This window comes from Oncorhynchus masou, chromosome 11 (genome assembly GCF_036934945.1).
Source record: "Oncorhynchus masou masou isolate Uvic2021 chromosome 11, UVic_Omas_1.1, whole genome shotgun sequence".
Lineage (NCBI taxonomy): Eukaryota > Metazoa > Chordata > Actinopteri > Salmoniformes > Salmonidae > Oncorhynchus > Oncorhynchus masou.
Window position 1 is genome coordinate 38,068,690 of NC_088222.1, and position 15,084 is coordinate 38,083,773.

The window sequence follows — 15,084 nt, forward strand, 5'->3', positions numbered from 1 at the left end:
AGCCTACTGGGGGTGCAAGGAAACTGACATTGCAACATTGTATCTGTATCATGCTAGCCATCTTTAATTTGCAACACTTTCTGAACACGTGGTCTGTCAATTGGAGTGTCTGAATATTCTATAGTTTTATAATTTTGCTGAAAACTTTAATTGAATAACCTGATGTTCCTCTAGTTTCTCCGACAGGGGGAGTGAGCACGTGTACCTTTCCATTCTGTGGAACTTATATTTGGCTTGACCATGAAATTCATAAATGTGTACTCCAAGATAGTAATTGTATGAACAAGCTGCCATTTCAATACGGCTGCAGTGTTATAGTATCTGGTCTAAAAATATACTAAATACAGTGAGATAATCCCAATTCAAAGTTTTCATTCTAGTATAAAATGATATATACTAATACATGTTTTTAAACATTATTTTAATTTCACATACAGCAGGTTCAGAAATAAGATAATTTCCCCCTTGAAAGTTGACCATGTAATACAGAAAATATTGCATTGCCGTTGTCAATATAACTGTATTTAAAAAACGATACTGTAAAAAAGAGAGAAGTTGAACATTGTAAGAATAATATAATAATATATGCCATTCAGCAGATGCTTTTATCCAAAGCGACTTACAGTCATGCATGCATACAGTAGGTTGAATTAATTCATGATTTCATTATTTGAGTTTCCATACAGTAGGTTACAAGAAAGTGAGTGAGTTTTTTAGCATGTTGAGGAGACCGGGGCACAAAGTCACACAGGGCATGTGCATTGAACATTTTAGTCATTTAGCAGAGGCTCTTATTCAGAGTGACTTACAGTTAGTGCATTCATCTAAAGATAGCTAAGTGGGACAACCACATATCACAGTCATAGTAAGTACATTTTTACTCAATAAAGTAGCTATCAGCAAAGTCAGAGCTAGTAAGGGGTAAAACATTAATTGCGAGTGTTAGTTCACAAAAGGCTGAACTAACACTCTGGCATGAGGACACAAAGTAACAACTAAATAACTCAAATTAGAAACCACTATTATTCAATATGCTAATGTTTGGTTAGTATATCTACTTGCATTGGAAGTTTTGCTTAAATCCATTAATATTTCTTTGTTTTATTGACCAACATTTTTTTTCTCAGGCAGAATTCGAAATATTCTCTTTATTGATTATTGACCTATGGAACATTCCCTATGTATCTCAACATAAGTACCAGTGAAAAGTTTGGACACCTACTTATTCAAGGGTTTTTCATTATTTGTTACTATTTTCTACATTGTAGAATCATAGTGAAGACATAAAACCATGAAATAACACATATATATATATATTTTTAATTTTACCATTATTTAACCAGGCAAGTCAGTTAAGAACACATTCTTATTTTCAATGACGGCCTGGGAACAGTGGGTTAACTGCCTGTTCAGGGGCAGAACGGCAGATTTGTACCTTCACAGCTCGGGGGTTTGAACTCACAACCTTCCGGTTACTAGTCCAACGCTCTAACCACTAGGCTACCCTGCCGAAACATGGAAACATGTAGTAACCAAAAAAGTGTTAAACAAGTCAAAATATTTTATATTTGAGATTCTTCCATGTAGCCACCCTTTGCCTTGATGACAGCAAAACACCAGTCTCAACGTCAACAGTGACAAGGCAACTCCGGGATGCTGGCCTTCTAAGCAGAGTTGCAAAGAAAAAGCCGTATCTCAGGCTGTCCAATAAAAAGATAAGATTAAGATGGGCAAAAGAACACAGACACTGAGCAGAGGAACTCTGCCTAGAAGGCCAGCATCCTGGATTTGCCTGTTCACTATTGATGTTGATACTGGTGCTTTGCAGGTACTATTTAATGAAGCTGCCAGTTGAGGACTTGTGAGACATCTGTTTCTCAAACTAGACACTCTAATATACTTGTCCTCTTGCTCAGTTGTGCACTGGAGCCTCCCACTTCTCTTTCTATTCTGGTTAGAGCCAGTTCGCGCTGTTCTGTGAAGGGAGTAGTACACAGCGTTGTACCAGATCTTCAGTTTGTAGGCAATTCCTCGCATGGAAAAGCCTTCATTTCTCAGAACAAGAATAGACTGACGAGTTTCATAAGAAAGTCCTTTGTTTCTGGCCATTTTGAGCCTGTAATTGAACCCACAAATGCTGATGCCCCAGATACTCAACTAATGTAAAGAAGGACAGTTTTATTGCTTCTTTAATCAGAACAACAGTTTTCAGCTGTGTTAACATAATTGCAAAAGGGTTTTCTAATGATCAATTTGCCTTTTAAAATGATAAACTTGGATTAGTTAACACAACATGCCATTGGAACACAGGAGTGATGGTTGCTTATAATGGGCGCCTATGTAGATATTCCATAACAAATCTGCAGTTTCCAGCTACAATAGACATTTACAACATTAACAATGTCTACACTGTATTTCTGATCAATTTGATGTTATTTTAATGGACAAAAAATGTGCTTTTCGTTCTAAAACAACAACATTTCTAAGTCACCCCAAACTTTCGAAAGGTAGTGTAAATATTCGACCCTTTGCTATGAGACTCGACATTGAGGTCAGGTGCATCCTGTTTCCATTGATCATCAACTTGATTGGATTCCACCTGTGGTAAATTCAATTGATTGGACATGATTTGGAAAGTCACACACCTGTCTATATAAGGTCCCACAGATGACAGTACATGTCAGAGCAAAAACCAAGCCATGAGGTCAAAGGAATTGTCCAAAGAGCTCTGAGACAGGATTGTGTTGAGGCACCGATCTGGGGAAGGGTACCAAACAATTTCTGCAACATTGAAGGTCCCCAAGAACACAGTGGCCTCCATCATTCTTAAATGAATAAAATTTGGAACCATTGAGATTCTTGCTTGAGCTGGCCGCCCGGCCAAGCTGAGCAATCAGGGGAGAATGGCCTTGGTCAGAGACGTGACCGAAAACCCGATGGTCACTCTGACAGAGCTTCAGAGTTCCTCTATGGAGAAGGTAGAACCTTCCAGAAGGACAACCATCTCTTTAGCACTCCACCAATCAGGCCTTTATGGTAGTGGCCAGAAGGAAGCGACTCCACAGTAAAAGGCACATGACAGCCTGCTTGGAGTTTGCCAGAAGGCACCAAAAGTACTCTTAGACCATGAGAAACAAGATTCTCTGGTCTGATGAAACCAAGATTGAACTCTTCGGCCTGAAATCCAAGCATCACGTCTGGAGTAAACAAGGCATCGCTCATCACCTGGCCAATACCATCCTTACGGTGAAGCATGAGGGTGGCAGCATAATGCTGTGGCAGGGACTGGGAGACTAGTCAGGATCGAGAGAAACATAAATGTTGCAAAGTACAGAGTGATCCTCGATGAAAACCTGCTCCAGAGCGCTCAAGAACTCAGACTGGGGCGAAGGTTCACCTTCCAACAGGAAAGCAACCCTAAGCACACAGCCAAGACAACGCACGTCTCTGAATGTCCTTGAGTGGCCCAGCCAGAGCCCGGACTTGAGCCCGATCGAACATCTCTAAAGAGACCTGAAAATAGCTATGCAGCGACGCTCCCCATCCAACCTGACAGAGCTTGAGATGATCTGCAGCGAAGAATAGGAGAAACTCTCCAAATAGAGCTGTGCTAAGCTTGTAGCTTCATACCCAAGAACACTCCTGGCTGTAATTGCTGCCAAGGTTGCTTCAGCAAAGTACTGAGTTAAGGGTCTGAGTACTTATGTAAAAGTGATATTTCTGTTTTTTTGTTTGAATAAATTTGCAAACATTTTTAAAACCTGTTTTGACTTTGTCCTTATGGGGTATTTAATCAATTTTAGAATGAGGCTGTAACACAACAAAATATGGAAAAAGTTAAGGCGTTTGAATACTTTCCGAATGCACTATGTTTGTATAAAAATATTATAAATCTAACTCAAATAATATTTTCACAAATAAGCTAAAGACTAAAAGTAGACTATATCCTACTTTGTTCCCTGGTCTCCCCTACCTTACAATCTTTGTCTATGACAAAAGCATTTGAGGGGGACATTTTCATGGTGCTGCATTTCAAGTTGTCTGGTCAAATACATGGCTTAATTTTCTTCATCCTCCTCCTCTTCCTCCTCTCCATCGATGTCCTCTAGTATCCGGGACTGCATGGCCAGCCTCTGTGCCACTGCCGTTACCATGGCAGCTCCCTTCCCGCTGCCGTCGTCGGAGACGAGGAAAGTGATATCACACTTGGGGGCCAGGATGCGTACAGTCTCCTGGAGCTTCTCACTGAAGCTGGAGGGGAAAATTGTTTGGGGGGGGGGGGGGGCAGGGAGCGTGTTGAGAGAGACAGGGGGATAGTTAAATCAATGTATGGTTACCTGGACACCTGACACTGACATAGGTCCTGAGAGTTTAATCTCACCTGACACTAAATACAATCTCACTTGACACTAAATAGCTTATTCCATTAAATACTTCCATCATGTGAAATTCCTGCATTTAGACAGAGAGAGTGGAAAGGTAGGGTTAAGGTTGAGAGAGGAATATAATTCACTTTAGGAAGGGAGGATAGTGGTAAGACTGAGATATTGAAATTCAGCCACTTGTGAATACACTAAGGAAAATAAGGCAGGAAATCCACAGTTACGGCAGCACAAGAGGATATCCTCCATTCAATCAAGTGACAAATAAAAGCAGGATTTAGTATCTTTTCACTGAAATAACCCTGTGAAAAACGTCATATAATTTCTATTTGAGGTGAACATACTTGGGGTGTTTCTTGTATACTGTGCCGTCCACCCCCACTGTGGTGCTTAGATGGTCCAGTCCACGGTTGACACGGATACGGTTGGCAATGGTTGCCAAGGCAGTGGCACACAACTGGGCCGAGCGTGTGGAGAGAGAGTCACACACCAGACGCACAATCTGACAGTCCACAGGCCCGGCAGGCAGGTCTAGCTTTGACAGAATCTCCTGGGCCTTCTGCAGTCCTGTGTTCTCCCTGAGACAAGCAACACTCGTCAGTTAAGTCATCCATCAATATACTTTGGTATGAATGCAAGCTGATATAAGTGACATACATGGATTTCAAATAGATAGGTTGTTAAGGATTAAACAGACTGAGAAGGCCTATTGATGGTAAATGGTATAATATAGTTGTAAAGACACCTCCTTTTTCTCATTGCTACACAATGGAAGCTTCTGTATTATGTAGCACATTCATATTTAAAAATAACTGCTATATTTAGGATCTGTGTAAGTAGATATATGACACATAAGAGCATGGCGTGTCTGTCACTCACTCCTCTATCTCGGAGATGAATCTGGTCTCAAAGCTGTCCTGTGTGAGCAAGGCCACTGATAGATCTCCTCCAAACAGTAGCTTGTCCCGAGCCAGCTTCACCAACACCAGCCTGGCTATCTCTCCCAGGTACATCCCACTGATCATCTTCTCAAAGCTGGATACAGAGACAGACACACAAGCATACAACAGAGAGTCGATAAATGGGCCAGGATGTAGTCAAGAGAGCCAAGCATAGAAGTTACAGTCATAGCTGTATTTTATGTACTTTAGCTATGTACTTTCAACTGGTCATGAATTAAAAACACATACACATGCACGCCTGGGTTGAGTGAGTCTTGATCCACCACCAGGTCAAACTCAGTCTGGATGTCCTTTAGGGATCCGTCGTCTCCAAATCCCCCCCACTCTGTGTTGATGCACATGCGGCCGTCTTCCCCCTCTACTCTCTTCACGTTTTTGATCTCCTCCATGTAACATGCATTCGTCCCCGTCCCTGGGGAGGCAAAGACAATGTCAGACAGAAACACATGCAAACACATAGGCACATGCACTCACACAAAACCATGTTGCCATCATCTCCAGCAGAGGGAGCCATTGCAGTGTGAAAGTGCTAGAAACTACATGATGTGTTTCAAGATATATACACTGTATATATTTTTTATTTATTGAACCTTTATTTAACTAGGCATGTCAGTTAAGAACAAATTCTTATTTACAATGACGGCCTACCCCGGGGAAACCCTAACCCGGATGATGCTGGGCCAATTGTGCGCCGCCCTATGGGTCTCCTAATCACGGCCGGTTGTGATTCAGCCTGGAATCGAAACGAGGTCTGTAATGACGCCTCTAGCACTGATATGCAGTGCCTTAGACTGCTGTGCCACTTGGGAGCCCAAATATGACTCTCCATGGTTATCCTTGACATTCCTAACCTACATGCATGTGTTCTTTTAATAACATGATACTATTACTGTTATATATGGTTACGACAGTCACCCTCTCCTTCACTTGCTAGACTAAATGGGACACATCTCATATTATGCTTTTATTTGTGTTATTTTCTCTAATTCAATGGTTGCAGTAGTGTGGCTGCAGTAAAGTTAGGCGCTACCTACCAATGATCATGCCAATTTCACAGCTCTGGTCCCTGTATCCACAGCTCATCATGGTCCCCACCGTGTCATTCACCATGGCAACGGAACCAATGTCATAATCCTAAGGGAGTAAGAGAGAGAGAGAGAGAGAGAGAGAGAGAGAGAGAGAGAGAGAGAGAGAGAGAGAGAGAGGAAGAGAAGTTTGAGGGTACCACTTCAGGCAAAAGTTACAAGTACCTATCTGTAAAATACACAATTGTGTGCCAATATTAACTATATAATACCGTAGTAATAACATTAAACGTTTTTCATTTAGTAAAACATTTTTTGGGGAGAAGTGGCGATAGTTGTATCTTGCAATAATGATGATAGTTGTATGGTTCAAAGAGGCCTATAGACTCACCCCTCTCCTGTGGATGGCTTCTCTCAGTAACCTCACAACGTCCTCTCCTACCACTCCGGAACAGTTAAAGCCTTTGGTCCAGTGGATCAGGAAGCTCTGGAAGTTCAGGTCCCATTAGCTACAGTATTCTCACACAGTGTGTTACACAATTAAAATGGGAATTGACCACCACAACATAACTATCCTTGAATGACATTCTTGATGCTACTCGACTGTCTTTCCACTGGGGACCGGACGGAAAATGTCCTACTCATATCAGTCCTGACTGAATGAGATGCCTCCCCCTGGTTTATGTTTTAATTGCTGTATTGAAGCGTGCAGATGTCTCCTTTTTGTATGGATAATTGTTGTATGTGTGTCTCTGGGGCAGTGTGACTGACCTTGTCGATATCTTTCTGCTCGCAGGGGAAGGAGAAGGTGAAGCCTAGAGGCAGAGTCTGATCCTTCAGCTCCAGAGACTCCAGGAACTCAGCCAGGCATGCAGCGATGTGGTCAAACAACTGGAGATAAAAAGAGAGAAATCCCAAATGAGTCAAAATCTCACAGTGGCATTAGTGTTATTTAATAGCTTAATATTGATGGCAAATATCCTGGGTGCTTTAGTAAAGGATACTGATTCATCCTGTCAAAAAGTGATGTTCGCTTTTAATTAATTAAGCAAGGTTGGCGTCTAGTCAGACGTAAGGTTTTCTCTAGAAACTGTGCATAGCTTTCATCCGTCAAAACCTGAGGAGACCTGGCAAAGTCTGTACACACGTAAATAGATACCCGTCAAAAGTTTGGACACACCTATTCATTCAAGGGTTTTCTTTATTTTTTTTGCTATTTTCTACATTGTAGAATAATAGTGAAGACATCAAAACTATTAAATAACACATATGGAATCATGTAGTGACCAAAAAAGTTTTTATATTTGAGATTCTTCGAAGTTGCCACCGTTGCCTTGATGACAGCTTTGCACACTTTTGGAATTCTCTCAACCAGCTTCATGAGGTAGTCACCTGGAATGCATTTCAATTATCAGGTGTTAAAAGTTAATTTGTGGAAATTCTTTCCTTCTTTAAAAAAAATTAAAGTAAAAAAAAAAAAAAAAAAAAACATTTTTCGTGGTATCCAATTGTTAGTAGCTACTATCTTGTCTCATCGCTACAACTCCCGTACGGGCTCGGGAGAGACGAAGGTTGAAAGTCATGCGTCCTCCGATACACAACCCAACCAAGCCGCACTGCTTCTTAACAGAGCGCGCATCCAACCCGGAAGCCAGCCGCACCAATGTGTCGGAGGAAACACCGTGCACCTGGCAACCTTTGTTAGCGTGCACAGGCCCGCCACAGGAGTCGCTGGTGTGCGATGAGACAAGGATATCCCTACTGGCCAAACCCTCCCTAACCCGGACGACACTATGCCAATTGTGCGTCGCCCCACGGACCTCCCGGTCGCGGCTGGTTACGACAGAGCCTGGGTGCGAACCCAGAGTCTCTGGTGGCACAGCTGGCGCTGCAGTACAGCGCCCTTGCCCACTGCACCACCCGAGAGGTGTCCATCGGGACAGTCCATCATACTTTAAGACATTAAAGTCAGTCAATGCAGAACATTTCAAGAACTTTGAAAGTTCCTTCAAGTGTAGTCGCAAAAACCATCAAGCGTTATGATGAAATTGGCTCTCATGAGGACCGCCATAGGAAAGGAAGACCCAGAGTTACCTCTGCTGCAGAGGATAAGTTCATTAGAGTTACCGGCCTCAGAAATTGCAGCCCAAATAAATGCTCAACATCAACTGTTCAGAGGAGACTGCGTGAATCAGGATTTCATGGTCGAATTGCTGCAAAGAATCCACTACTAAAGGACACCAATAATAAGAAGAGACTTGCTTCAGCCAAGAAACACGAGCAATGGACATTCGACTGATGGAAATCTGTCCTTTGGTCTGATGAGTACAAATGTGAGATTTTTGGTTGCAACCGCCATGTCTTTGTGAGACGCAGAGTAGCTAAAGAATGATCTCTGAATATGTGGTTCCCACCGTGAAGCATGGAGGAGGAGGTGTGATGGTGCCTTGCTGGTGACACTGTCTGTGATTTATTTAGAATTCAAGGCACACTTAACCAGCATGGCTACCACCGCATTCTACAGTGATATGCCATCCCATCTGGATGGCGCTTAGTGGGACAATAATTTGTTTTTCAACAGTGCAATGACCCAACACACCTCCAGGCTGTGTATGGGCTATTTGACTAAGAAGGAGAGTGATGGGGTGCTACATCAGATGACCTGGCCTCCACAATCACAGACCTCAACCCAATTGAGATGGTTTGGGATGAGTTGGACTGCAGAATGAAGGACAAGCAGCCAACAAGTGCTCAGTATATGTGGGAACTCCTTCAAGACTGTTGGAAAAGCAACCCAGGTGATGTTGAGAGAATTCCAAGAGTGTGCAAAGCTGTCATCAAGGCAAAGAGTGGCTACTTTGAAGAATCTCAAATATAAAATATATTTTAATTTGTTTAACACTTTTTTGTTCACTACATGATTCCTTATGTGTTATTTCATAGTTTAGACATCTCCACTATTATTCTACAATGTAGAAAATAGTCAAAATAAAGAAAGACCCTTGAATGAGTAGCTGTGTCCAAACTCTTGACTGGTACTGTACATACGTACATAAACAGTACATTTGCATTCCTAGTGATATAAAAAACAATTGAAACACAAAACAAAAATCTCTCAATTATACAATTTCTCTGAACACATCTTCCAAGATTTGGAAATAAAACTTGCAACCAGGAACCCTTATTAACTGAATAGCGTTCCAGTTCATCACTAATCCAGAATAATTCTGGTTTCTGTTATTGCATTTTATCAAACAAGCTTACTCTTTAAATCATCATAAAGTACAGTAAAATATAAAGTAGTTTATTCTCACATGAGAATGTTCATGTTAAATTCTCAGTTTAAGTGGGATTTTGTAGCTGACAGACAGCCGGTTTCCCAGCTAATGTTTAATATTTGTAGTTGAAGTTAGATTTAATGAACCATTGAAAGTCTATGTTTACAAAGTAAGAAATTGTAACATCAGAGGGATTTACAGGCACTGTTCCCACCTGGGGTTAGAGAATGACCGCCCCATGGGAGGGGTGGGATGAGATCAGCTGTACAAACATGTAAATCCTAAACACACACACCTGTTCTCCCGTCCCCAGCATGATCTCCTGGGGGATGGTACAGATCTTACTGTCCATCTTCAGGAGCTTCTGCATCTCCTCCACCACACGGACATACAGCACCCGGAAGTTAGTCCCGCCCAGGTCTAGAGCCAGGAAGTCCCCCTTCTCTGTGGGGACCAATCAATTCAAGAAATTTTTTACTGTTGGCCAATTTGCTCAGCCCAAAATCAACGATCAATAATCCATCATATCTACAAGAGGACATGAAGAAGTGTGTTGGGGTCTATAGATTAATTTCAGACTGGGCCCCTCAGTCTGGGTGAGAGGCTGTCTGGTGAATGGTATGCCTATTAGGTTACTAAAGTACAGGTCTCAACCAAGGCCTATACCCTCACAGGTGCATACTATGGAGAGACTTTAAGGAATACAGATTACAGTACTGTACCTCTCCCATCAGGTGTTGCCCTCACAAAGGTGGGCAGCATCTTGACGGGGGCCCGGCAGTGTGTGTGTTTGCCCAGCCCTCTGATCAGGTCCTTCCTCAGGCGAGATGACACGTCCTGCAGCTTCTCCAAAGAGAGACGGAAAGGCCTCAGACACTCTTCTACCTATGAGAGGGATTGATATCAGGAGTCAGTTCCATTTCAATTCAGAAAGTTTCAACTAAAATTGCTTTTCAATAACGGAAATAGGAATTTGAATTTCAGTTTACTTTCTGAATTGACTAAATTGAAATGGAATTTACCCCAACCCAAATTGATATTTCAATTTCAGGGGAAGGATATCATTGTCAATGTCATCTATGGGAAAGATACTCCTCATAACCAAGGACATTATGGCGTGTAAATCAAGACGACCAGTATAGCCAGCATGAAGAAAGGCAGGTTTCCCCACAAGGTGGCAATGTCCATCAGCTGTCCACAACAGAGCAATTCTCTGTCTGTAATATTACATCTCCAGTTAAAGAAATATATCATGTTAATGTTACTGGATGATTCGCAAGATGATTTAATCCTCCTTTTATGTTCCCTTCATGAAATGTTGTACTGTAATCCTGAATAAATGTTGTAAAGCCGATTATGATGACAAAGATATATTGTCTGGAGAAACCAGGGTACGGCAGGTAGCCTAGCGGTTAGAGCATTGGGAGCTGACAAGGTGAACAAGAAAATCAATTTTCTCCAGGAATGCCGTGCTACTATGGCTGACCATGTAAAACAACACATTTCACTTTACCTATCCAGTGTATGTGACAATAAAACATAATTACTGGAAAAAGTGAACTATATTTACAATACATGTACATCTTAATTCATCCAGGTGGGCCATTTTATTTACCCATGTTAATTCAGGGCCCCCTAGCAAAAGAGATTTCATCTCAATGAGACTAACCTGGTAAAATACAAATTATAATTGTAATGTCATTGGCAACTTTCAGCACTGACTAATGTCTGACTTTATCAGTCAACAGGGGTATAACCTGAACCAGAAAATGGGCACAATAGGAAACGTTCCATTCCACAGGAAGAAAGCTGGTGTTGTTTGGTCGAACGTAGTCTGTCATCAACACATTACAGACCTCTGAAGATATTACACACAATTGCACCTCTACATGCTTCTCTTTTCCTCTTCCTTAAATGTTTGAGGCCTTCCTCTCTTTCTCTCCCCCCGCCCCTCTCTCTCACTCAGGCTCAGTTTAAGGCTGTTGTGAAATATGCCCTGGCAGGGGACAGCAAGGCTGAGGTAGAGATCATGCAGGTAGATCAGCGTCTCCTGTCTCTGCATGATAACAGCAGCCTCAGTTCCTCCATGACTATGACAATGTGGTTCATTTTGATTATTTGATGGGTTTAGACTTGATAGCACTATAATTGCAACCACTTTAAGAAATATGATTGCATTTTTCACAAACACCTACTGTACAGCTGAATCATAACATCAAGAAAGATGCCATTGACTGGATAAAACACATAAACAAAGCCAGGAGAGAGATGCCGAACCAGAACAGACACACACATCACACGTCACACGTCACATAAATGATCCTCTTGTACTTAACCAGTGTCCCACACACCTTTTCAAAATGTGGACAAAAGCGATGAGGCATTATTATGGGTTACGCCGTGAGGGGACTAGCTATTAGAACCAGAGAGACAAAGAGGAATGTGATTATGTTCAAACTATGAGATATCAATACAAGTGCCTTGAGACATTAGACAGAGTACACTCAAATAAGTCCCCTCTACTGTGTATAAGACCTGGGTTCAAATACTGTTTAGGGTATTTCAATTACTTAGAAAAACATTTGAAAGTAAGCATTTTAGATATTTGTATTTGAAAAAACACATAGTTTAATATTGGAAAGTATCTGGAAATACAAATGGAAACTATTTGAAAATACTCAAATACACTGACTCAAATACACTCCCAGGTATTTGAAAATACCTTCATTTATAAGAAACGTAGTTGATTTGGGCCACATTATTAGAAAATACTCAAATACACAGAAAATGTGTATTTAAATAACAAATAATCAAATACATATATCTGAACCCAGGTCTAGTATAAGAGGAGAAAGGTCAGAGGTTATGTGTGTCTCTATGGGACGTCCCGTGGAGGCAGCAGGTGTACCTCACTGAGGGTGTCTGGGGGGATGGTGTCCAGGTTTGCGACGGCCCGGCTCAGTCTGGCCCCCTTGGGGACAGGGTCGTCGCTCTTGGCATTGGTATCTGTGGAACTCATCTGGACACACACATAGGGGACATGTTAGTAATCTTTAGCAGAGAAAACTATTTTCATTGTGTCACTTTTGCAATTACAGTACAGTACCATATTGACTATTCAATTTCTATCTCAAGACCCAATAATGTGCTCTGTGTGTCAAATCAGTAGTCTTCACTTCTGTAGCCTTCTAACTTCTGTAGCCTTTTCAACTATTTTAGGAAATATGACAGAAAATTCTACTAAAGACCAATAATAACGACAGTTAGTTTAAAGAATTAGACTAACCTTTGGTGGATTAAATCGACAAATTCGTGTCTTCACAGCAATGTTCAGACTTGCATCAACTTCCTGCAAAACAGTTGCACATGAGTTCGCCTTGGAACGGTGATGATACACCCACCTCTAGAACGGGTATGTAAATGACACAAAATGCCTTCACGTGATTACTATATATTATCTTGTAGGCTACAATTAGTCAATTCATTGAGGTGGGGATAGTTGCACTTTGTGATTTGCGCATTCATTACACATATTGTATTTCATTCAAAAGGATATTTTGGTAATAATTTCCATTAACTTCCTCATGTAGCCAGACTTATTCATAAATTAATCTTAGTTCATGTATTACACATACAGTATAAACACAAAAAATGACATAAAGGCTAGAGAGCATAATGAATACAATCCATAAAATGATGCAACTGGCATTTCTCTCTAGATAAGCCAGCATCATGTTGTGGGGGTTATTTTCTGCAGGAGGGACTGGTGCACTTCACAAAATAGATGACATCATGAAGCAAGACAATTATGTGAATATATAATATTCCAAATGGACATTGACCCCAAACATACTTCCAAAGTTGTGGCAAAATGGCTTAAGGACAACAAAGTCAAGGTATTGGAGTGGCCGTCACAAAGCCCTGACCTCAAACCTATAGAACATTTGTGGACAGAAAGGAAAAAGCGTGTGCGAGCAAGAAGACCTACAAACCTGACTCAGTTACATCAGCTCTGTCAGAGGAATGGGCCAAAATTCACCCAACTTATTGTGGGTAGCTTGTGGAAGGCTACCCGAAACGTTTGACCCAAGTTAAACAATTTAAAGGCAATACAAATTGCGTGTATGTAAACCTCTGACCCACTGGGAATGTGATGAAAGAAACAAAAGCTGAAATAAATCATTCTCTACTATTATTCTGACATTTCACATTCTTAAAATAAAGTGGTGATCTTAACTGACCTAAGACGGAGAATTTATAGGATTAAATATCAGGAATTGTGAAAAACTGAGTTTAAATGTATTTATCTAAGGTGTATGTAAACTTCCGACTTCAACTGTACACAAAGCATATATATTTGCTCCATATACAGTGCATTCGGAATGTATTCAGACCCCGTGACGTTTTCCATATTTTATTATTACATTACAGCCTGTTTTATTTATTCAGACCCTTTACTCAGTATTTTATTGAAGCACGTTTGGCAGCGATTACAGCCTTGAGTCTTGGCACACCTGTATTTGGGGAGTTTCTCCGATTCTCTGCAGATCCTCTCAAGCTCTGTCAGGTCCCTGCCACTGAAAAACATTGACACAGCATGATGCTGCCAACCCCATGCTTCACGGTTAGGATGGTTTTCTTCGGATTGCAAACCTCCCCCTTTTCCTCCAAACATAATGATGGTCATTATGTCCAAACAGTTCCATTTTTGTTTCATCAGACCAGAGAACATTTCTCCAAAAAGTATGATCTTTGTCCCCATGTGCAGTTGCAAACCCTAGTCTGGCTTTTTTATGGCAATTTTGAAGCAGTGGCTTCTTCCTTGCTGAGCGGCCTTTGAGGTTGTCGATATAGGACTCGATTTACTGTGGATATAGATACTTTTGTACCTGTTCCCTCCAGCATCTTCACAAGGTCCTTTGCTGTTGTTCTGTTGATTGATTTGTACTTTTCGCACCAAAGTACGTTCATCTCTAAGAATCAGAACACATCTCCTTCCTGAGTGGTATGACGACTGCGTGGTCCCATGGTGTTTATACTTGCGTATTATTGTTTGTACAGATGAAAGAGGTACCTTCAGGCATTTGGAAATTGCTCCCAAGGATGAACCAGACTTGTGGAGGTCTACAGTTTTTTTTCTGAGGTCTTGGCTGATTTCTTTTGATTTTCTCATGATGTCTAGCAAAGAGGCCCTGATTTTGATGGTAGGCCTTGAAATACATCCACAGGTACAACTCCAATTGACTCAAATTATGTCAATTAGCCTATCAGAATCCTCTAAAGCCTTGACATAATTTTCTGGAATTTTCCAAGCTGTTTAAAGGCACAGTCAACTTAGTGTATGTAAACTTCTGACCCACTGGAATTGTGATACAGTGAATTATAAGTAAAATAATCTGTCTGTAAACAATTGTTGGAAAATTATTTGTGTCATGCA

General features: G+C 41.2%; 1 protein-coding gene across 1 annotated transcript; it reads right to left on the bottom strand.

Moving 5' to 3' along the window:
- Positions 1 to 404: 404 nt before the first annotated feature.
- On the bottom strand, positions 405 to 13,069 carry LOC135548639 (hexokinase-2-like). The gene is made up of 11 exons (XM_064978448.1): positions 12,934 to 13,069; positions 12,556 to 12,666; positions 10,370 to 10,532; positions 9,943 to 10,091; positions 7,141 to 7,260; positions 6,761 to 6,856; positions 6,379 to 6,478; positions 5,573 to 5,756; positions 5,262 to 5,417; positions 4,727 to 4,960; positions 405 to 4,251 (listed from the first exon to the last, which is right to left on the bottom strand). The coding sequence occupies exons 2-11, from the start codon at positions 12,664 to 12,666 to the stop codon at positions 4,059 to 4,061; spliced, it is 1,506 nt and encodes a 501-aa protein (XP_064834520.1). The 5' UTR covers positions 12,934 to 13,069; the 3' UTR covers positions 405 to 4,058.
- Positions 13,070 to 15,084: the final 2,015 nt, after the last annotated feature.

Bases quoted from the DNA above. Each gene is read 5' to 3' on its own strand.
- LOC135548639 (XM_064978448.1), bottom strand. From the start codon at position 12,666: ATGAGTTCCACAGATACCAATGCCAAGAGCGACGACCCTGTCCCCAAG. The intron at 10,092-10,369 runs GTACAGTACTGT...TGGTCCCCACAG, and splicing joins GGCAACACCTGATGGGAGAG to AGAAGGGGGACTTCCTGGCT. The intron at 6,857-7,140 runs GTCAGTCACACT...CTGAACTTCCAG, and splicing joins AGCAGAAAGATATCGACAAG to AGCTTCCTGATCCACTGGAC.